Source organism: Camelus bactrianus, chromosome 5, assembly GCF_048773025.1.
Source record: "Camelus bactrianus isolate YW-2024 breed Bactrian camel chromosome 5, ASM4877302v1, whole genome shotgun sequence".
NCBI lineage: Eukaryota > Metazoa > Chordata > Mammalia > Artiodactyla > Camelidae > Camelus > Camelus bactrianus.
Window position 1 is genome coordinate 77,192,222 of NC_133543.1, and position 23,910 is coordinate 77,216,131.

At 34.8% G+C, this 23,910-nt stretch overlaps 1 protein-coding gene and 1 long non-coding RNA gene across 2 annotated transcripts in view; one reads left to right on the forward strand and one right to left on the reverse strand.

The window, feature by feature from the left end:
* FAM117B (family with sequence similarity 117 member B) overlaps positions 1–23,910 on the reverse strand; it is a 59,255-nt gene that overhangs the window by 14,789 nt on the left and 20,556 nt on the right. The window contains exons 2-4 of the mRNA XM_074364159.1: positions 19,238–19,389; positions 10,092–10,184; positions 9,003–9,116 (exon numbers count right to left, since the gene is read on the reverse strand). Of these exons, the coding sequence (XP_074220260.1) occupies positions 9,003–9,116; positions 10,092–10,184; positions 19,238–19,389 (359 nt within the window). The remainder of the gene's footprint in view (positions 1–9,002; positions 9,117–10,091; positions 10,185–19,237; positions 19,390–23,910) is intronic.
* On the forward strand, positions 1,315–9,191 carry LOC141577738 (uncharacterized). The gene is made up of 2 exons (XR_012507128.1): positions 1,315–2,035; positions 8,925–9,191. It is a non-coding gene; the product is annotated as an uncharacterized LOC141577738 (long non-coding RNA).

Here is a 23,910-nt window from a genome sequence, read left to right on the forward strand (position 1 = left end):
CACATACTGCTGGTGGGAATACACAACGATAGAAAGATTCTGGAAAAGTTTCACAGTTATTAAGTTCAAGATACAACTAATATATGAACAAACAATCCCATTCCTGAATATTTACCCTAGAAAAATGAAAATTTATGTATATGCAAAACTCTGCAAGGGAATTATAGCAGTTCTCTTCATAATCTCCAAAAACTGTAAACGACCCAGCTGTCCTTCAACAAGGCTTCAGTGTAAACAGATACTGTGGTAAATCCATGTAATGGAATATCACTCAGCAATAAAAGAGAACAAACTATTGATACAAACAACAACGTGGATAAATCAAAAGGCACTACTGCTGAGTAAAAGAAGACAGCCTCAAAAGATTACATACTGTAAGATTCCATTCATAGGACATTCTCAAAAAGACTCGACACCAGAGTGATGGAGAACAAATCAGTGAGGGCAAGGGGTCAGGGAGGGATGTTTGTGTGGCAATACAGGTACAGCATAAGGAAATTTTGGGAGGTTGATGGAACTGTTCTGACACAATATCCTGTGTCACAGTACCCTGACTGTGGCAGGTGGTTACTATACACGTATTAAAATTCATGTAGTTGTATGCCAGGCAAAAAAAACCATCAATTTTACTATATGATAACTGAAAAACAAAGGAAAAGTTACTAGCCAACAGGATCATGTTCTTGTCTGCCTAATATTGTCTCCTTAGGTCTTTGCCTTGAGAGCTATATGCTGAAATGGATGAAAAGTAGGAAGAATATTTTTTAAAAAGCAGCCCACAAATGACTTAGGGAGCCCTCCAAAGATAGGTAGATCCATTACAGATGAGGTCAACTGAATATCCACCAGCCCAGTCAGCTGCCTTTCAGACACCCTATTCTTCAATCCTTCCATCCTAGTGCTACAAAGCCAGTAACTTCCCTCACTTCCCACAAGGCCCATCAGCAATCCAGCGCCAGTTCACCCTGTGGCAGGACTGTGATCAGATGGGGCAGGAAGAGGAAGGCTAACAGCCAAGGCCACTGCTCCATTCCAGTCTTCTATTAACCTGCATTCTCCACCCTCCGCCAGCTTGCTCTCATTCCAAGGTCTTCACTTCCTACTTTAACTTTACTGAAAAAATGCCTCAGAGAGTCACTGAAATTGGTATTTCTGATCAGTTTTTTATATCCCTAAGATCTGTCACTAACACCTTCAAGGAAACTCTTACCTAGTCTCATCATCTTGTTTCCTTAGCAACAGAAGAAAAATCTCAAAGTATAATCTAGCAAAGGCTTTTAAAAACTCTCAAATATGTACTTGCATCAGGGATAAGACAGTGGGAGAGTGAAGCTAAGGCTATGTTTTGGTTCATGATGATCAAGGAAGGAAAGAAACTTTTCTCAAGGTGGTAGGAATGAAAAATAAGAAAGAAAATAGTGAGGTGACAGGAAACTGGTTCGGACTAAAGCACCCAGGGGTTAAAAGAAACCTACAGCTCACTAGTCTGCAGTGGAGGGCATATTACGACATATCTGTCAGGCAGTCATCCTACCTGTGCCTGGACTCTTCCTGTCTCAGGAAATAATGAGGGGATAGGAAACTTACAGATGAAGAAAGATCTCAGGAGTTAATAGCATGTATCCTACAAAAAGAATTTTTATTTTTTTTTTTTTACCGGATAAAAGGTACTCAATTCTACACTTAATTTTCTTTCTAAGCGTCACAAAAACAACATAAATGATGGCTTGCATTGGTGAATTTTCAGGCTGCTTTCAGGTATGCATGTTTGGTTTATAACTGTTAAGTTATAGAAATGAGGAAGGAGAAGACCAGAAGGGGAAGATAGTCTGTCAAGACTTCCGCAAAATGCTGACGTTCCTGGATTTTAGAACCATAAAGATCTATTAGTAAGCTTGCTAAGAACTGAAAGCTTAAGTTTTCTGTGCGTCACATTGAGAAATGCAAATGCCTGGGACCCGCCAGTGTAATAACTAACTGTACCACTTGTTACTGCCTTTCCAGGAAGCTAAAGAAGTCATATCCTACACACCTGGTAAGAAGTTTTTCTCAAATATTATATATAGAGCAGCAAGTATTTATCTATAGTTTAATATATTTAAAGCAAAGGAAAGAAAGGAAGGAAAAGAAAGAAAGAAAATGGCCACTTCCCTAAGGTTACCATATCATTTTAGATAAATGAAGCAAAGGTTCAACTGTAATTCATTTAACTAGCAAATAATTATATGATTAAAGGGAAACAATCCACCCAAAAGGCCTGGGAAAGATTTTCTTCATTAAACATACTGTTATTGTTCAGAAATAAAAGGTAATAGGCCTCTGATTTTACTCCTTACATAAACTATATTCTAAAATATCTAAAAGTAACAACAATGATTATGCTTTAACTTTTATGCTTCATTTCAAGGGCTCTTAAGGAATTTTATGTGTGTGTATATAATTTATTTTTCCCATATCTACACAGGTTTCTACAATATAATCTGTTTTTCTAAATATAAATCAGTATATGCAAATATAAGTGGGTTATATTTACTGAGAGGTCATCTTTACACAGCTCTGAAAGATTAAAAGTTCCTCAGTGTACTAAAGCAAAATCTCTCTCTCCCAAGATCTGTCATTTGGAAACAAGGATCTCCTATTTCTCAGTTTTTTGTTTTTTGGCTTTTTTAGTTAAAGTATAGTCAGTTTACAATGTTGTGTCAATTTCTGGTTTACAGCATAATGTTTCAGTCATACATATACATACATATATTTGTTTTCATATTCTTTTTCGTTACAGGTTACTATAAGATATTGATATAGTTCCCTGTGCTATACAAAAGAAATGTATAGCTTTATTTTATTTTTGATTCTTTCTCTTCAAATCATAATGCCTTCCACCCAATTAAGATTTAAATTAGGCAAATCAATGTTTCAAAGTTTTCTTTTTCAATTTACATTCTCCACATATCATATACATTAGTGCTTAAAGATCAAATTCTGCATAAAAACTGAGAATTAACCAATCAAGAAAAAGCCCCAAGAGAAGGTTTGACCAACCCTGAATCTTCATTAGAGGTCAATCTACACTGTAACTTAAATATGTGTTTCAAAGTGTGGGGATAACACTGTGGTATGACATATAGAATCAGGAAAGGTGGAAAGAATCCCTATTGAAACAGTAGCTGAGCAAGGAAAAGATAAAGTTAAATTTTCAAAAGAAGAAAAATGTGCCTTGACAGGCAAGTAGGATAGAAAAAGATTGGTTCAATAACTCAACAGAGACCTATGAGAGAAACACGAGCCAGAAACCCTAATGCAACAAAAGGGAGGTCAAAACTGATGTTTAGAATGGTTAAAAAAAAAAAAAAATTAGAAAGCATGGGAAAGAAGCTTTCCTGTTTCAAGGGCTTTTGTAGGGGCCTCCATGTAGCCTTGAGTCCTCCTGTCCTGTCACTATGACTTTATTTCTGTCCTCCAGCAATCACTGTCTTTTCTTAACACTTCTAAGCTATAGCTATACTCTAATAAAAAAGGCCACAGCACAAGTACCTATTCTTTAGATTTCTAAGTGGCAAAATCTTAAAAATTACAAGAATAGCGATTATGTACGGGACTGGAAAACAAAGATTCTGGTGCAGAGCAGCAGTTTTCACTGTCAAAGTGCAATGCTTCTCTCATTCCTCAAATGAAAATAGATTTTTTCCTTTTCTACCTTACTATCCTGTGGCTCTCAAACCGTCCTATGCTACTCCAAAACTATCAAGTCCCCAGTCCAGATGAAGAAATATGAAAATCCTATGGGAGGGCTTTCTTGCTTGAAGCTATAACAAACAGCCAGAAACACTTACACAAGTTTTTAAATTCTCACTCCTAAGTCAGTTTGTGTGGCTGTGAAGATGCTGGCATCTCGCACTCTTCTATCACTAACACCTGACTCTAATCCTCAATCAAACAATTCTAAAATGTGTTAGCTATATCTTCTAATGAGAATTTCTTGAAATAACTCCTTAAAAATATGACATCTTAAGAATCTGAAGGCTTTGTCAATTTTGGAAATCAGTGACATGTGAAAAGTCTCTGTCTTCTAAAAAACTCAGCAGCATTTGTTCTTCCTAATAAATAGTTCCCCAGTAAATTTCCAGGGAAAGAACCACTCAAAAAAAGTATGTGAGAATTCTTTCCTAACTGTAAAAAAAAATCAATTGTAAGTCCAAGAAAAAGATCTTTTGTTAACTAATGGTTATAGACTACACCCCATCAGCAGAGCAATACTGTCCTGTGATTGTTAAGGGACACTAAAGGAATTTCCCAGTAAAAATAATCTTCTATGTATCATGAACTCAAACAAGAAAAACTGTAATCAGTGGGAAAGCCTATAAAGAAAAAACTCAGAGCCTCCAAAGTATTCAAACTTCTTAACCAAATAATGGAAAATCTATCCCTAGAAAAGTATAATATAGAAAAAGCCTTAAGCACACAGGAACTACACCCAACTAAATAGACAAAATTAGGGAAATGTTCTACAGAATCTGAAACACTAAAAGTGTTCCTGAAACATCTGTAATAACATTTTTTCCACACTAAATAAACAAACAAACATAGGCAGTCTAATACATGGTATGATCTCAACATGGAATGTGAAAGGAAAAAAAGAAGAAACATGTCAGGAAGAGCTGTCTTTTAGAGGGTGAGACTCTGGATTTTTTTTTTCTATTTGATATTTTTAAAAAAAATTAACAGCTTGATTGAGATACAGTTTTTCTACTTGACATTTTTAGTTTCTAAAATTTTTGCAATAAGCATATAAATATTTTTATAATAATAGCAGCTTTAGAAAATATGTTCAATATGAAATTGGCAGAGAAGCCTAGTGAAAAGCCCAACTGGTTTACCTCTTTTATATTAAGGTATTACCTTTAATGGCTTAAGAGTTATTGAGCAATTACTATGTGCCAAGAATTGCATGAACAGTTTTTTAACATTCTATCGCATTTAGTCCTCGGGACAACACAACCAATAGGTAATATTATAATGCAGAGAACCTGAGGAACATCACACAGCCAACAAGTGGCAGGACCCAGATCTTCAGCTGAACAGTTTGATCTCAGAGCACCTGTGCTCATCCTCTACACTGTTATATGGCCTCCCAGGTTACTTTTGGGTTCTTTTTTACCATCTTATCTATGATTTCCAAGCAATTATATCTGTATTTTATCTATTCATTTTTTATGTTGGTTGGTAGATTTTTTTTTGTAATAACTTATTGAAAAATGAGTCACAATACCATATAAATGCACTCATTTAAGTGCACAACTTTTGCTTTTTTAATGGTTATTGAACAGAGTTGTGCAACCATCACAATTAATTTTAGAATCACATTAAAAAAAAAGTCCTCACCCATTAGTAGTCACTCCCTATTTCCTCCCAACCTCCCCAGCTCTAAGTAACCACCAATCTACAATCAGTCTCAACGGGTTTGCCTATTCTGGACATTTTATGTAAGTGGAATCATATGTGTTCTTTTGTGTCTGGCTTCTTTTTTCACTTAGCACGTTTTCAAGGTTCACCCATATTGTAGCATTGGTCAGTATTCCATTCCTTTTTATGACTGAATAATATTCCATTGTAGGTATACTGCATTTTATTAATCCATCCACCAACTGATGGACATCTGGGCTGTTCCCAAATTTTAGCTATTGTGAGCCATGCTGCTATGTACAAGTTTTTATGTGAACATGTTTTCAATTCTCTTGGGTACATACCTGGAGAGGAAGTGCTGGGTCATATCATAACTCTTTTTATTTATTAGCCTTTTGAGGAATTACCAGGTTGTTTTCCAAAGTGGCTGCACCATTTAACATTTCTATCAGCAATGTGTAAGGGTTCCAATTTCTCCTTACTAACCTTACTAACACTTACCTGTCTTATTAATTTTAGCCATCCTAATAGGTATGAAGTAGTATCTCACTGGAATTTTTATGCATTTCCCTACTGACAAATGATGCTGATCTTTTTCACATGCTCACTGGCTATCTGTATATCTTCCTTGGAGAACTCTCTATTTAGATCCACTGCCCAACTTTAAATTGGGTTGGTTGGTTGGTTTGTTTTTTTACTGTTGAGTTCCAAGAGCTCTTTATATTTGAGATACAAGTACTTTATCAGATATATGATTTGTATATATTTTCATCTATTTTGTGGATTGTCTTTTCACTTCTTTTACGGTGTCCTTTGAAACAAAAGTTTTTAATTTTGATAAAGTCCAATTTACTTACTTTTTCTGTTGTTGCTTTTGATGTCACATCTAACAAACCACTGTCAAATCCAGTATCACATTTATGCTTGCTTTCACCTAAGAGCTTTTACTTTTAGCTCTTAGATTTAAGTCTCTGATCCATTTTGGGTTACTTTTGTATGTGGTATGAGGTAGGTAAGTATATTTTTTATTAAATCATGTTTTTGAAGGCTCAAATTGGCCTTATCTTTTACTCCTATGTCTCCATCATTCCAATCTCATCAACCATCAGCTAACAAAATTTAAAAACTCAGACTCTGAAGTCAAAATGCCTTGGTTAGGATCCCAGCTCTGTCTCATGTGTCCTTGAACAAGGTATCTGATCCTCTCTGGGCCTTAATTTTCTATCTGTAAATTAGGGATAATAACAATCTCCATGCCAAAAATGAAGATTAAATGCTAATAATATATATAAAAGCTGAGTAGAGTGTCTGCTATGTGGTAAGCCCTTTATAGAGTTCAATAATTAATTACTATTTTCTAAATATCACTCAGGTTTGTCCATTCTCTCCAGCTCCATAGATTCCACCTCACGAAAGGTCACCATCATTTCTTACTTGGATTATAACTCTATTCTCAACTGGTTTTCCTGCCTCTAATCTTGTCCTCTTCCAAATTCATTCTCTACTCTGGACTCATAATGATCATTACAAAATACGTATCTGATCACCTATCAACCTCCTGCATTTTAGAAAACAGTTCTCTGGTGCCTCCAGGACTAAGTCCAAACCTCTTGACAACTGAGACACGAAGACTTTCTGGTCTGGCTGCTATTCACCATCCAGCCTAATCTCTTACTACCACCCTTACCTGAAGCCATGATTTCTTCTACCTCCAGAGAACTGGCTAAATCCTACTTAACCTTCAGGGATCACCAAGACACCACTTTCTCTAGAAGCCTTTCTAGATGTCTCCATAGCCAGTCCAAGGAAAAATCCCCTTTCCATAGCACTGTGAACATTCCCTGATCAACCCATTCATTATACCCTGTAAAAGTTACCTGTTTACCTATATCTACTTGAGATTTGGTGGGGGAAAGCCCCAATATTTCATTTATTACTGCATCCTCCAAAAAGTACTACAGTACCAGTCATATGGGAGATATTTAATAAACGATGCATGGATGGAGGAATGACCTCAAAAGTACACACATCTCAAATTGGTACTTTTCTCCACTAGGTAGAGAACCCACTAAAGAAAACCACACCTTTGACTTAATGAATAATATTTTTACATTCATAGTCAGAAAGTTTCAATTAAATATGCACACCACTGCCATAGTTATCAAAATGCACATGTGCCTGATCTCTGGTTGGCTATTAACACTCAGTGAAGCTAGTCGAGCAGTCAAGTTTGGGTGTTTCACGTTTTTGTTCGATGTGTGAAGTGTTTGTGTTTGGTGTGTCAAAGTGTACAGAAGTCAAGCTATATGAAGTTATTTTTCAAGTTACTGTATTTTCTAGTCCTCACTTTCTAGGCAAACATGAAGTTCATGTCAACTCCAATAATTTTTATTAAGTAAATTCAACTTGCAAGGGAAAAAAATTCTGGGGGGTAATTTTACTGCTTTAATTGTTACTTTTAATGCAACTTTAAAAATTACTTCAAGAAGTTATAAACCGCTAAAACCTATCACATAATTCAATAAAATTCAATTTTAACCTCTATGCTACTTGCAGTAAAAATATGGATTGGACATAAAAATTGGCCTTATCTCTCAGAAATACATCTAAATTATTTATGGATGAATTAGAGGGAGTGAAGGTTGGCAAATTCACCAGTAAAACCATGTGGGTCTACAGCCTTTTGAGAGTGAGTGGAATAATTAGTATTCCAATTTTCATAATTATTAGTCTATTCAAATTTTCCATTTCTTATTTTGCCAATTTTGCATTTTCTATTTCTCCAAATAGAAATCCAGTTTGTTTAGGTTTTAAAATGTATCAGTGTATATTCATACTTTAATTAAAATGCCTTATATATGGAAAAAGCTGTTGGAAACTACAATCAAACTATAAATTTGTGATATCAATATTGGAGGACACAACTGGCTTGAAAAAAAGTATACACCTCTACCAACACTTTCTCTTGAAAACAATCCACATATACTTGACAATCATCAGAAGCTATCGACCTATAAAAGGCGCTGGTGAACTTTTTCTTGCTCTTTCCTTGCTAAGGGACCCTATATGATTTCAATTCTGTTAGAGAGAAATGCTCCCTGAGCGAGCCAAATAGCAGTTCATAGGGTTCTGCTGTACACCAGAGACTGACACATTGTAACTGACTGTACTTTAATAAAAAAAAAAGTTTTTTTAACAAACACTTTATGCGACAGGTCTTCTATCTTCAGACAGAGGGAAGTGAGACTTAGAAGGAACAGGTCAGTCATCCAGGGTCTGGTTCCAGAGCCATGCTTCTCTCTCAATACTACACTGCCTCCCATACTACATTGACAAAGATAAAAATACAGTCAATTAAAATATGTAACTAGTTATATCCCCTGGAAGTGACCTCACAGATCACTAAAGGAAACTACCATTTTGTCAACTTAATATTCTATTGTCGTTGTTATTTTTTAACGAAGGCTGTGATTCAGTATTTAATCATTGTTTCAAATATATGTGTTTGGGCATTTTTACCCTAGGAAGTTACCTAGGAAGCAACATTTAACCAGGAAAACAACAAACCCCTCATCTGGATTTTGTGGCATTCGTGCTCCTACCTGACACTGGTTAATAGCTGCGTGGTTGCCATGGAATGGAGACTGTCTTTCTTTATCTCGATGATGCCGACTGCTGTGTTTACTTCTCTGCAATTGCTGGCGTAATTTTGCAATCTGAAAATGAGAAAAATAACAAGTGTGTCAGAGTGTTTTCCTCGTTACATAAAACATATCCTTGTTTAATAAGAACCCGTAAAATTCTGCCTATCTTTTGAGTTTTTAAACCATACCACAAAATCTGCTTTACTGTACAAAATTTATATATATACACATAACATATATGTACATGCATAAATATATTTCTTTCTTTTAAAGAAAAAAAGTTCCAACATTGTTCTGAGCCTTCAAGCTTTCCAAATACAGCCAAGAGGTTTTTAGCATTTAGAATAAATTACATTATAGCTTTTACAAATTAAAAAAAAAAAAACTCTTTTATTGCGCTTACAATGAGTCACATTTTATTTAGAATTAGATCTTTTTCAAATACCTAATCTTCAAAAGCTCCAAAAAGCATATAGTATTATTTAAAAATCAATTCAAGCCACGAACTGAACCCACAGATTCTATCTTTAAATAACAAATACACTTTCAATCAATATCTCATATTATTCCTTGATTGAATTTTCTGTTTTATTTCTACATTATGTGTAAAATTAAAATGTCATAATTAGAGGCATAGAAAATGGTAATCATAGCATAGGGCCATGATCAACTTAGCTATACTGGGTTACTGAATTTCAGAAACACTACCATTATACATAGAAATAATAAATGTGAATTTGTTGTATCACTACAATCTTATATATCTGATATTTATATGATATTAACAACTATGGACTCTCCTTAAAATGAAAATAATTAACACATAATTAGGTAAGTTATGTGTACATATCCCCATTCAAATCTTTATCCAATCAACATAGTAACAGTTCTTCTGTTACTTCTCAAGTAAACAAAACAACCATCAAAAAATCCCTCAAAATTAAAAAAAAGCAATGGAAATTGACAAATCCTTGCTGCCTACAACTTTAAGGAACTAGCCAACGGATCAAATTTCCACACCCACTTCCTTGGAACCATTTTCCTGACCTCCTTAAGTTGATCTGTGCTGCCCCAGGACGCTGAACGCTTGTGAGACCCTTTCTTCTTTTCAGAGTATTCTTCAGCCCATGCACTCTCTGTCTATAGTGGGAAAAAGAAGGAAGAGGTTTCAATAAAATAGTTAATCATTTAACAATAATTCAACAACATGGATGGACCTTGAGGGCATTATGCTAAATGAAATAAGCCAGAGAAAGACAAACACTGTGGGATCTCACCTGTGGAATTTAAAAAAACACTCACAGAAAAAGAGATCTGATTTGTAGTTACCAGAGCCAGGAGTAGGGAGAGGGGGAATTGGATGAAGATGGTCAAAAGATACAAACTTCCTGTTTATAAGAGAAGTAAGTGCTAGGGATGTAATGTACCACATAAAGGTTACAATTAACACTGCTGCCGTATGATACATTTGAAAGTTGCTAAGACAGTAGATTCTAAAAGTTTTCATTATAAGGAAAAAAGAATTTTTTTAGTAACTCTATGAGGTGATGGATGCTACCAAAACTTATTGTGGTAATCATTTTGCAATAGATGTATGTCATTATTCTGCATACTTTAAGCTTATACAGTGTTATATGTCACTTACATCTCAAATAAGCCTAATATATGCTTACCTTTCTAAAAAGTGTATGCCATATTTTTCTATTAAATATATATTCCCATTACAGAAAAACTCAGTATTATAAAATATGTAAAATAACACAAACTGCCCATAATTCTCCCAATACCAGTTACTTAACTGCAATATTTTAGCCTATTTCTCTCATTTCTATTACTAGTAAAAATTAGCTATTTTTTACATCATTATAAGTATTAACATATATTGAACAAATGCATACTAGTAATAGCTAACATTTCTGTGATCTTATTATGTGCTAGGCACTGTGCTTTATGAAAGTACAGCGAAAGACTGTCACTATATTATCTGATTTAATACAAACAAAAAGTTCTACAAGTTCTGGAAGGAAGCTGTGACAATGAGAGGTTCTAGGTCCAGGTTTAGGAAGTGCTAGAGGTGGCAAAGCCAAAGATATAAACCTAAGACTCCAGAGTTCATAATCTTAAACTGTCTTTTCTTGCTTTAAACATCTGCAGAGTATAGCCTCAAAAATGTTAAATCCTTGGTGGTTACATAAAATCCAGAATTTAAAAACATTGCTAAGAAAAAAATTAGTTCTCAGCACAAGAAAATATGCTCAACCTCATCCATAAAAAGAGAAATACAAGTTAAAACTTCACTGAGACCAGGCGAGTTGCTCTTCTACGTGGCTGGTGGGAATGCAAAATTAGTACAGCCTTTATGGAAGGGGATTTGGCAACTGCTGTCAAAGTTACAAATGCATATACTGTTTGACAAAACAACCCATCTTTTGGAAATTTATACTGCAAATGTACAAAATTTATATCTTTATGCACAAAATAACATTATTCGCTATAGCAAGCACCATTTGTATAAATAAAAGATTACAAAAATATAGAGGATTGGCTAAATAAAATATGGCTTGTCTTTACAACAGAATACTATGCACCTATAAAAAATGAACAAGGAAGTACTGTTGTAATACAAAATAATCTCCATGAAATGGTGTTAAATGAAAAGCTCAAGGCTCAGTATAGCATATACAGCAACTACGTATAGACAGGATGGCTAGAAAGAATATACACACATGTAAAGTATCTCTGGAAGAATATACATGGTAGCAAAAGAAGCTGTATCGGTAGTTGCCTCATGGGGAGGAAATCCTTCACTGTATATCCTTCTGCACCTCTTGAATTTTGTACTATATAAATGAATGTATAGCCTATTCAAAACCTCTTTATATATAAGGTGGGAAAAAAAAAACTTTGAAGGGGAAATTTTTCTAAGTGGATAGAGTAATGTCCTTAAGTAAAAACAAAGTTGCATAAGAATATGCTATCTTGTGTTTAAGGAAAAAAAAAATCATCCTTTTGGGGGCAACCTCCAGGGAAATAACCAATTTAGGCAAGGATCATCAATGGACACTATAACCATTAAATGAAAAGTTACTATGGAACAGGGTATTCAGCTGGTGCAAAAAAGTACTCTACAGTTACCTACTAACTGAAAAAGGATAAAGTATCTCCTTTACAAATATGTAGGATAATTCATAAAATAACTAAATATTATTAAGACCAAAAGAAAGTATGAGAATGAGCTGTTCTAAATCAAAAAGGTCTCAGAGCACAATGCATGAACCTAAGACTGGATTCCGTTTCAAAAAAAAAAAAAAATCTTGGGTAAACTTTAACATGAACTGGATGTTACACGATATTATGTAATTATTAATTTTCCTAAGTGAGCTAATGCTACTGTGGTTATACAGCAAGTTTCCTTATTCTTATAAGATATATGCTGAAGGATTTAGGGATAAAGTGTCATGATACCTGCAACAACACAATTTCAGAAAGTACACACAAAGACAAAGACTGGTAAAGCAAATATGGCTAATGTTTAAAACTGCTGAATCTAATGACAGGTATAATATCCTTCAGATTGTTCTGTATGTTGAACACTTTCTTAGTAAAAAAGTTAAAGAGGAAAAAATCTTAAATCATATCAACTGACATTTTATAAAAATCTATTTAGGACAATTCCATAAAGAAATATTTCTTCCAAAAAGTATTAGACTAACAAATGCAGAAAGAATGACAACAGAGTTATTAGAAAATCACCATTTGTAACTACTATAGGAATTCCTGATTTAAGCAAGCATCATCAACAAACACTTTTTAGGAAGTCTGTTGGGGAACAGGGTATTTACAGTCTCAAATACTTCCCCACAGATTACGTCCATACAGTTACAGAGGGAATCTGGCGGATCAAACTTAACATTATTGACACCATGCACCTCCTGATGCACATGTACGGAGGAACACACATCACATTCCTGCCAAAAATATTACTGAATCTAATTATGAAAAAAAAAACAGATAAAAAGTTGAGAAGATTCAACAAAAATACTGCTTGCAATTTTAAAAAATATCAGGGTCACAAAAGTCAAAGAAAAGCTGAGAAACAGTTCCAGATTAAAAGATTCTCAAGAAACATGACATCTAAATGCCACGTGTGCTCCTTGACTGGATCCCAGGTTACAGGAGAAATCGCTATGGAGAACATCACTGGGGAAATCAAAAAAATGTGTCTACAAACCACATATTAAATAACAGCACGGTATCAATGTTAAATCCCCTGAATTTGGAAATTATACTGGTAATATTTTAAAGTCCTTGTTTACATATATCCTGAAGTATTTGAGAAGAGTCAGAATGCATGTAAATTGTAAACAATTAAAAACTAACAACAGTAATAATTACATACACACAAAGAAATAAAGCAAAATACGGAAAAACATGTACTGGTAAATATAAATGAAGAGTTTATTGGTGTTCAATCTACTATTCTTGTGACTTTTTTATAAACTTGAGGCTTTTGTCAAAATAAAGTTTTTTAAAATTAGAGAAATTACTAAAGATATTAATTTTAAGAATAAGAATTAATTCATTAATTCAAGGAAAAGCAAAGGAGTGTTTCCTACAGATTTAAGAACAAATTAAAGATGAAAACAGGAGTATTAATTGGCAAGACAAATAAAAATAAGCATAAAGAGTAAAAGAGCTTTGCTAATTTCAGTTGCAAGATGTTCAGGCAGAAAAAAAATACTCAGTAAAAGTCATTAATTTTACTTAAACTCCTAATTCAAAAGATAATTGCTTTCTTTGTTCAATTAAGAAGCTGTGCCTTTATTATAAGATACTCTTAGGTAGTAATAAAAAGTACAATTGAGTTTTAAGTATGTTTCATTTTTGTTCAATCTTGCATTGTACACTAGAAAGCTAGTACACACCTTCTAATACTAGAAGGCACAAGACTAGGTACTGGAGTTAGGAAATACAGTTGTTATTCTCACAGTACTTTTTCTAGAAGAGAAGAAATAAACAGCCAATTATGATATCATGTGATGACTGAGGTCCCCTAAGAAAGGCACCCAACCCAGAACTGGAAGGACAGGGAAAGTAGGTAGGCAAGATTTTATGGGATGAGGGGAGGCTACTATGAGCATCAGAGTGTAAGTCATCCAGGCAAATGGTGGGAAAGCATTCCAAACAGAGCAGAAAAGCTGCGAAGCATCAGCAAGTTGAGTATGCAGGGCACTGCATGCTCATTACTGAGAGGTGGGAGTATAGTTTCAAAATTATTTTTAATAGATTAAAAAAAATCAGTTAACCAGTTACACAATCACGAAACTGTGTTTTAAAGGATTCCATCATGTAATTCCATTTGTTACAATACAGCCTGTCCTGTTTAAAAAAAAAAAACAAAAACAATTTATAGAGCCACTGGCCTAGAGAAATCTGATCTAACATGTGGGGAAAAAAGAAAAGCAGGAACACCAACCACGTGGTAAAGCATCTGGAAATTTAGATTATTTCAGAATCTTGGGCTTATCCAAGAAGGCAAAGCTATCGAAAGGTACTTTTATTGAGGTCATTAGACTTTAAGTTTGGGGGGGGATTTTAACATTTTCTTTTCCTCTTAATATTATACTCCAATTTTAACCAGTGGACCAAGCTTTTATTCAATAGCAAGAATCACTCAAAAAGTAATTTTTTAAAAAAGTTAATGTACCGCTTCAGTACTTTCATTACATAACACTAAGATATAATTTTTTAGTGTTGCTTATATGAAACACGTAAAATAGTTATTTCTATTTTTGCTATAAATCCAGATTATCCTTCCAAAAAAAGGAAACAACTTCTAAACAGGTTAGTAGACTTACAAATAGCACCTTCAGTAATTCAACATTATTTTAGTCTCTATTATTAGGTTTTAATCACAGGCCATCTTACAGTTTCTGAACTCAGATAACAATTTCAAGCCAATGCATAAACTGGAAAAATAAAACAATTTAATAAGTTATTAATCAAAATCAATCTCTGAAGAGAGAAAAAAAACAGCCTCTGAAATGCAGAAGTTCTAAGAGAAGGTAACAATGTACTTTTTAAAAGCATAAGATTACTGGTTTATGCAGTAAAGGAAACAAAGAAGAAAGAAAACCAGAGACCAACCACAAGTCACAAATTCACATATTCAAACAAGCCACCTGTAAGGTAGGGAAGCCTAGGGGGCCAGGAAAGTTCTGAAGAGGATACCTTTTGACTCAAAAGAAAGCCAAATAATTCAACTACACAAACATTACATTTTCTCCCCCTAATTTGGTATAGGCAGAAAATTAAAAAGGCACCCTCCCCGGAAGTTAGGTAGATTACATGAAATTAACAGAACTGCAACACAGATAACGCCAGGACTATAAAGCATAAAATAATGTTTTTGGAGGGCAAACGGTCAATTTTTTAAAAAACATGGGAGGAGAAGGGACAGCTGGCAGAGGTTGGTGACAATGTATTAAACTCTGTACCAAACTCTAAAGCAGAGATGGCGAATCAGAGCGTATACAATTAGTCTCTTGACCACCCTTGCTCCACTGGCAACAGCATGGGTTAGGAAGAACTCTGAGGTCATATGAGCTCACAATGTCTGCCAAAGATACACGAAAAAAATGACGCCGCATTTTCGCTACCTTTGTGTCAAGTAATTAGGATGATAAATAATCATGTACAGTAAAATCGTAACCTTTCACTCATTCTTATGACCAAAGCAAATGATGGGATGGGGTGGGAGAAAACCTGTGTTCCTATATTCCTAATTTTTTTTGATGCTGCCCTTCTCCGTATTTTCTAGAACCTCCTTCTCCCATTCCCACTCCTTCCCCAGACACTGAGAAGGGTCTTAGTGTCATAATTTTTTTTGAATGAAGAAACCAAGGCTCAGAGTGGTTATACCATATGACTTGTCAAAAGTCTACAGCAACTTTCTGGAAGCACCACCCATCTACAAGGTGAGATAAATCATCTCTATCAATCTTGTCTGTTGTAGCACTGTCTGGACCATGGGTGGTAAAAGTGCCCAGGATCCCTCAGCAGGGGCAGAAATTGCTCATCAGTCCCAGTAATCTTTAACTAAATCTTTTTCAACATAATATTCCAGGAAGCTAACAGTAACTGACAAACTACACAGGAGATGAAACTTATATGCCATCTTTGTTCTAATCTGACGACAATCAAAGGTAATCATTTTAATAGTGAGCATTTATTGAATGCTTACTATGCGCCAGATATTGTTCTTAGAGTTTTACATCTATTTCCTTGCTTAATCTTCATATTAACCTTAAAGAGTAAGTATTAATTTCCCCATTGTAAAATGGGGAAATAGTGGCACAGAGACGTTAATAAAGTATCTGATCTCCAAAGAAGATATACAGATTGCCAATAAACACATGAAAAGATGCTCAACATCATTAATCATTAGGGAAATACAAATCAAAACAAGATACCATTGCACCCTACTAGGATGGCTATAATTTTTGTCTAAAAAAGGAAAATAACAAGAGTTGGTAAGAATATGGAGAACCTGGAACCCTTATACACTGCTGATGGGAATGTAAAATGGTGCAGCTGCTGTGGAAACCAGTTTGGTGGTTCCTCTAAAAGCTAAACATAGGACCCAGCAATTTATCTCCTAGGTATGTACCAAAAGGAACTAGAAGAAGGGAATCAGATACCTGTACAACAATGTTCACTTCAGTACTGTTCACAATAGTCCAAATTCGTAAACAACCCAAGTGTCTATTAACAGATAAACAGAAAAACATGTGGTATATCCATACAATGGAGTATCATTCAGCCATGAAAAGAAATGAAGTTCTGATACATGCTAGCTACAACATGAATAAACCTTGAAAATGTTATGCTAAGCAAAACGAGCCAGATACAGAAGGACAAATATTGTACAATTTCACTTATATGAAATACCTACATTAGGCAAATTCACAGAAAAAGAAAGTTGAATAGTGGTTACCAGAGGCTACAGAAAGGATGGGGATTACAGAGTTTCTGTTTGGGGTGATGAGAAAGTTTTGGAAATAGTAGCGATGACTACACAACCCTGGTGAATATAATTACAGCCACTAAATAGTACACTTCAAAATGGTCAAAATAGCAAAATTTGGTATATCTATTTTACCAAATTTTCTAAACTTCACTTAACTAACTAGCATACATACATTAGGGAATCCAACATCTGCCAATAAGGAATGTGAAAACTTTTGATTAATCATGTTAGTGCTAAATTCTCTTACCAAAGACAGGGTCCCACAACGTAAATGAAAGGCTGGAGCACCCAGCTTTCACTGCCTTATTATGCCTTAGGAGATTCTACACGTGAGCTTTATATCCAAGATTAACAGTATGGTAACTATAAATTTTCTTTACATTTATACTCTTAACATTCCCAATTTGGGGGACATTTAGAAGGAGGTGAGGACAGTATGGGGTTTATACTTTAATTCAATGCAGCCAGAGCTAGGTCATAGCAACTTGCTGAAAAGACTTACAAAAATACTTTCACAGATCAAGGGGCTCCCCATGGCTTATAAGACTGCATATCCTTCCTGGTAAACCAGATAAAATATCTGAACCCACTGAACCTGAAACTGCAGAGGAAATGAAGAGGACTGCAGAAAAGTTCCAGGAAACACACCCATACTACTTAAACATGACTCGTGGATTAAGCAGAAAGCAAGTAGTGACTGTACTCATTTTCTATACAAACTGCTCTAATCTTAGCAAAACTGTGGATTTTGAATAAATGAAGAGTCCTATAGAACGCCTTGGTTTACAAAGTCACAATTTCTTAAAAGATTCAATACTTTTAATGAACAAAGGCTGCATTTTCATTCCTGCAGTTGCCACGAGTATAAAGCTCAAGATAATCTCAAATCCCAAGCATCTACTCTAACAATGGGGCTCAGTTTCAAGAGAATCAGAACAGAAAACAAACTAAGCCCACCAAAAACATCTTAAATTTTGGAAACCTATATGTAAATCCAAAAATCACTGCAAAATGTTTACTTGGTCCTGTAAAAGGACATTCTCTCATAAAGTGCTGAGATCAAGCAAACATCAGTGCTGTTCATTTAAGTCTAAGCCAAGATGTACCTTAGCTGATTTTCAACAAACAGTATAAGGGAGAGGGTATAGCTCAGTGGTACAGCGCATGTTTGGCATGCACAAGGTCCTGAGTTTAACCCACAGTGCCTCCAAATAAATAAATAAGTAAATCCCAATACTCCCCCACCAAAAAAAATAATCAGTATAAAGAATCTTTTAACTCTAAATGACTTTCATTCTTCACTAGCCATAAAGCCTTAACTGTTCTCATTCATTCCTTTGCAAATATCCCTTAAGTGTTTATTCCAATAGGTACAGCACTAAGTCCTGGGGATGAAAATACAGAAATGGACAAGCCAGACATAGTTCCTGCTTTCATGGGCTCACCATCTACTGAGTATGAGAAACATGAAATAAATGAGTAGACAAATATTTAACTAATTATAATTAAAGTAGTAAGTGCTATGTAGTAAATGCTATGATAGAAACTAGGCCCAACCAAGACGCAGTCAGCAACTGGCTTTATGATCTTGGATCTCAGTTTTCTCATTTGTAAAACTAGGCGGTAGATCAAATGATCTCTTACGGTCCTTTTAATTAAAATTTTTTATAAATCTAAAAGTATCAAATTTTGCTTCTAGAGTCCCTGTGTCAGGATATTTACATTTATAGACTCTGTTAGAAACATAATATAACCACCATCCGGCAACACATGAAGATTTCTAGAACAAAAATATAAGGGTAGATGGAAAGTAAAGTAATCCTTACTGTTACAGATTTTTAAGTCCAAATTCCATATAGTAACTATATCATGAAGTTCTAACCTACCCACAAAGAGCAAGTGGGAGAAGAGTCTGTCCATAAATTATCTGTATGTATCAGAATTACTTTGGGAATTGTTAAAAATGCACATTCCCAAGCCTCAGCAAAAACCTACTCAGAACAGCTGAAGTTCAGGCCTAGGAATATGCACTTCTGATAAGCTTCTCAGACAATCCTAATACACACTAATGTTTCAAGAATTTGAGTATAGAGTAGAACAAGTAATATTATGGGAAATGGTTTCAGAGCGACACATGTCAGGGTAAGAACTGTAATAAACCTACCTGTGTAGCCTTGTCCTTCATGCAAGGAGCAGCCTGCCCATGGCCATCACGGGGCCAGTGCCCTGCAAGGTACGGAGCAGCAAGCGTATCCAGGGAGGACGTGCGGCGGATGATGCTGGAGGGGCTGGAGGAAGGCGGTCTCGCTTTGTCACCTAGATATAAGGCAAATACATTTATTTTAAAAATAGAATAGGAAGAAAACAAAGTAGAAACTAAGTTTTTAACTATGTAGAGGAGTTCTCTAACTTAAATATAAAGAGTGAGGAATAAGCTATTGATTCACAAACTTGGATGAATCTCCAGGGAATTACACTGAGTGATTACAGTCCATCTCAAATGGTTAAAAGCTGTGTGATTTCATTCACACATTTTTAAAACTACAAAATTTTAGAAAAAGAAGGAAGATTAGTGGTTGCCAGCGGTCAGAGGTAGGGGAGGAATAGTAAAGTGGCAGGAGAGAAGCAGGTGTCAAAAAAGGGCAACACAAGGGCCGCTTGTGATAGGGAACTATTCAGTGTCCTGACTGCTGCGGTGGGTATACAAACACACAAAGGAGACTAAGGAGTACAGAATTCAACACATGCATAAGTGAGTACAAGTAAAACTGAAGAAATCTGAGCAAGAGCAGTGGACTGTACGCTGTCAAAATATTACAGAGTTCTACAACATGTTATCACTGGGGGAAGCTGGGCAAAGTGTACAAAAGACCTCCCTGTATTATTTCTTACAACTCCAACTATCTCTACAAAAAAAAAAAACAGAAAATAAGACAACTATGTATCTGTCCATTTAAAAAATGCTCATCTATCCATTTAATTACGTTCATCTCGGTTTTAAGATTAAGTGTATATAATGAGTAAAATACTCACTTATCATACCACCCATACACAAAAGGATAAATGGCAGCTTAGAGAAAGTTACAGGTAAAATTCCATTTTAATCAGCTCTGTAAGGTACATATCTTAGTGAGTTCTTGTTACAATAAATAGACTGTAAGAAGCCATACTAACCAGGCTACAGGAGCTATACTTGAAGCCACATATGCAAATATCTTTTCCATTTCAAGCTACAGGATATGTATTTAGATATAAGCCAAAAATAAAAAACTTTTTAAAAAGTAGCAGTAATGGGGATGTTAGAGGTAATGTAGAAGAAACACCCTCATATCTCCTTTTTTTATTTTGAGGGGGAAGACAGTAGGATTAAGCTAATTTATAATTTTTTTTTTTACAAAGGGGTTTTAAAATACTAAACATAAATACAGGCATGAGTAGAATTATAATGCTATCATTCTAGATTTATATGATAACAAATACCTTTTTCTTAAGGCCATATGTAAAAACTCTTTAAGACACCTCTCTTCTACTTGTATTATATTTTTTTTTTAAGATTATGTCTTAATAAAGGTCTTGCATCGTTACAAGTATAAAAGTTCAGTTGCTGGTTATGTGACCCAAATAACAAGAGATTCAATTCCACTAATAGTTACAGCAGCTGTGTTGCTGGTAATCATAAAAGTTGCTTCACAGATATGCCTCAGATACATAATTTGTTTTAAAAATGGCACAATTATTTCACTAAAACAATGCCTAATTGTTGCAAATGTTAACCATCTCTGCAGTCTACTTAAACACAAAATAAACACCGTACATATCCATAAGTTCAAGAAACCATGTTCCCACGATATTAACTCTAACAAGTGAAAAACAATAAATACAAATGTTCAGGATGTTTCCTCTAACTAAAAAATTAATCTCCACTGGAATAGTCACATAGAGGTTGCTCTTAGCCACAAAAAAAGGGGGCATATACACTATTTAAACTATTCATTAAAATCAAATTGCTCAAAGCTGTCTGGCACTTTTCTTCCCTAAGTATGACACCGTTTCATTCACCTAGCATGCACTAATCAAACAGATCTTACAAATGGGTCTGTTCCATTTTCAAGATTTTTTTTTTAAATGGAGGTACTAGGGATTAAACCCAGGACCTCGTGAATGCTAATTACGTACTCTACCAGTGAGCTATACCCTCACTACCCATCATTTTCAAGATTTTTAATTATTCAAGAGTTGACTTGTCGATTAGGCCTTGTAAGACCATTAGACTTTCTATAAGGAAATGGAGAATAGAAAACTTATACATGGTTACATGTAAAAATACCAAACATTTTCTCTTTTGAACTCCCTTCAATTTAAACATTTACTAAGGGTCTGTGAGCCAGTTTTAAGCCCTAGAAATTAAAAAGACTAAGTTACAGCCTCCAATAAAGAACACAGAGTCTATACCTAGCCTGTCATTCCATTTCAATCCAAGTTCTCCAAATTGACAAGATTTGGTGCCTAATTATGAGGGAGTTTATGGAAGGGGGAGGGAGCCTCAAAGATGACTCAAAGATTCCCAGCCTGCGTTAACAAAGACTGTATTTACAAGGAAGTCCAGAGGAAGACTCTGACAGCTGACAAGACCCTTCATGATCTGGCCTCACCTGCCTCCCTTTCTTGCCTGCACTGCCTCAATTCCCAACCAAGCTGAACGACTTGCAGTTCCCAACATGTGCCATGCCCTGCATGCCTCCAGGCTTTTCTCTCTACCTACATTACCCTCATATCTCTTTCTTTAGTTTGGGTAATTTTAATTTTCATATTTAATTCTCCAAATTTCTGTTTAGATGTCTGAACTGAAATTCAAAATTCAGTTCAAATGTTTCTTCTGGAAAATCTCCCTTTAACAGCCACCCAAGCCCAAGAAACTCATCAACATCTAGGTCAAAAGCCCTCCTGTGTGCTGCCATAACCTGGCTCACTGAAGTGGTCTCTTGACTGTTCCATTGCTCTAACTAGAGAGTGAGATTTTAGAGGGCAGAAATTTTACTTCCCTCCAACCCAACGATTAAGACAACACCTGACATAGATGCAAAGAAGAAATTGATTTCTAATGTTACTATCGTCTTTCAACAAGGGCAGGTGCATGCAATAAATTCAGATACTCTTTTCTTAATCCAAAGTAAGTCAACAAAAATAAATACTGCATGGTATCACTTTTATGTAGAATCTTTTTTTAAAAAGTCAAACTCACAGAAACAAAGTAGAAAGTGGCTGCCAGGGGTATGGGAGAAATGGGGAGAGGTTAATGAAAGGGTACAAACTTTCAGCTATAAGATGAATACACAAGGTCTGAGGTGCTAATAGTGACTAAAGTTGACAATACTGTACTGAATAGCTGAAATTTGCTAAGAGAGCAGAATTAAATGTTCTCATACACACACACACAAAATAAATATGTGAGGTGACGGATGTGTTAATTAACTAGATGGAAGGGATCTTTTCACAATGTATACATATATAAAATCATTATGCTTTAAACAGCTTACAATTTTACTTGTCAATTATACCTAAATAAAGCTGAGAAAAACAAAGTACATCAAAACAACAAAACAAAGGTTCAAACTTGACTTTGTTCTTTAAAAATCAAGTCTTTAAAGAAGTTAACTACAGCAGGGTGTGGCATTAAAAATCCCAGTCAATGCCCTGGGCTCTGGAGTTCAGAACTCCCCAGCCATCTATACCAGTTCAACTAGTTCCCGGGTAACCTCAATGGCAGAGTATCCCAAACCATGGCCCTTAGGTACTGTATGACAAAGGTTCTACAGACGTTAGACCTAGGTGTTTGTAGTACTTGATCAGGTTACTGGCTTAAAACCTGTTATTTTTTGTTATCCACAAAACAAATAATCAAGCAGAAAGGATAAACTAGACATATTCATTTGTACAGAAAGGGGGAAAAAAACCTTTTCTTTTTCAGGTATAAAAATGATAAATATTCAGTATAAAGAAACCTAACCAAAAAAAAAAAAAAAAAAAAAACCCTACAAAATCCTAACAGGCCACCACTCAGAGATAACCATTTTAATGAGTATTTATTTCCAAAAATCTGCCTACACTTATAAACATGTACAATTTTATATAAATCAGGTCCCATTAGGCACACTTCTACTTATTGTTGAGAAATAAAAAGGGCATGTGAAGGACATATTTCCATTGTAATAAATACGAATCTACAATAAATCACCACTTTTAACAGCTATAAAGTACTACTGAATGGATATATCATAATCCCATATTGATGGACATTTTTAGTGGCAGATAGGTATCTTTTACGCTTATTTATCTCTTTATAAAAAATATAGACATCAAATTGCATATCCAACTATATATATTATATATAAATATTTAAAAATTTTAGGTACTGCCAAATTGCCTTCCACCAGAAAGGATTTTGCCCTCACAAGAATACTCCAACTGCCCACATTCTTAAGTACATTTTATCAATTTTTCCCAATCTAAAAAAAAGATGAAAAAATCATTTTATTTGCATATCAATTATTATTGAGTTCTAAAATATTCATTTTACTGGCAATTTCTATTTCTTTTATACATGATTAGTATTTTTAAAATATTACTCAAACTTTTTTCTTAATCTTATAGAGATCTCCTCTTCTAGTTAAGAAATATTTCAATGAAGGAGGTACTGTTTCATTTTAGCTTCCTTTTATTTTATTAAATTCAAGTAAAATTAAATGTAGTTGATTTTATCTTAAATGGTATGCATAGTATGATTAAATTCTTATAAAAGTGTATGTCAATTCATCCACCATCTAAACTTCCTCCTAC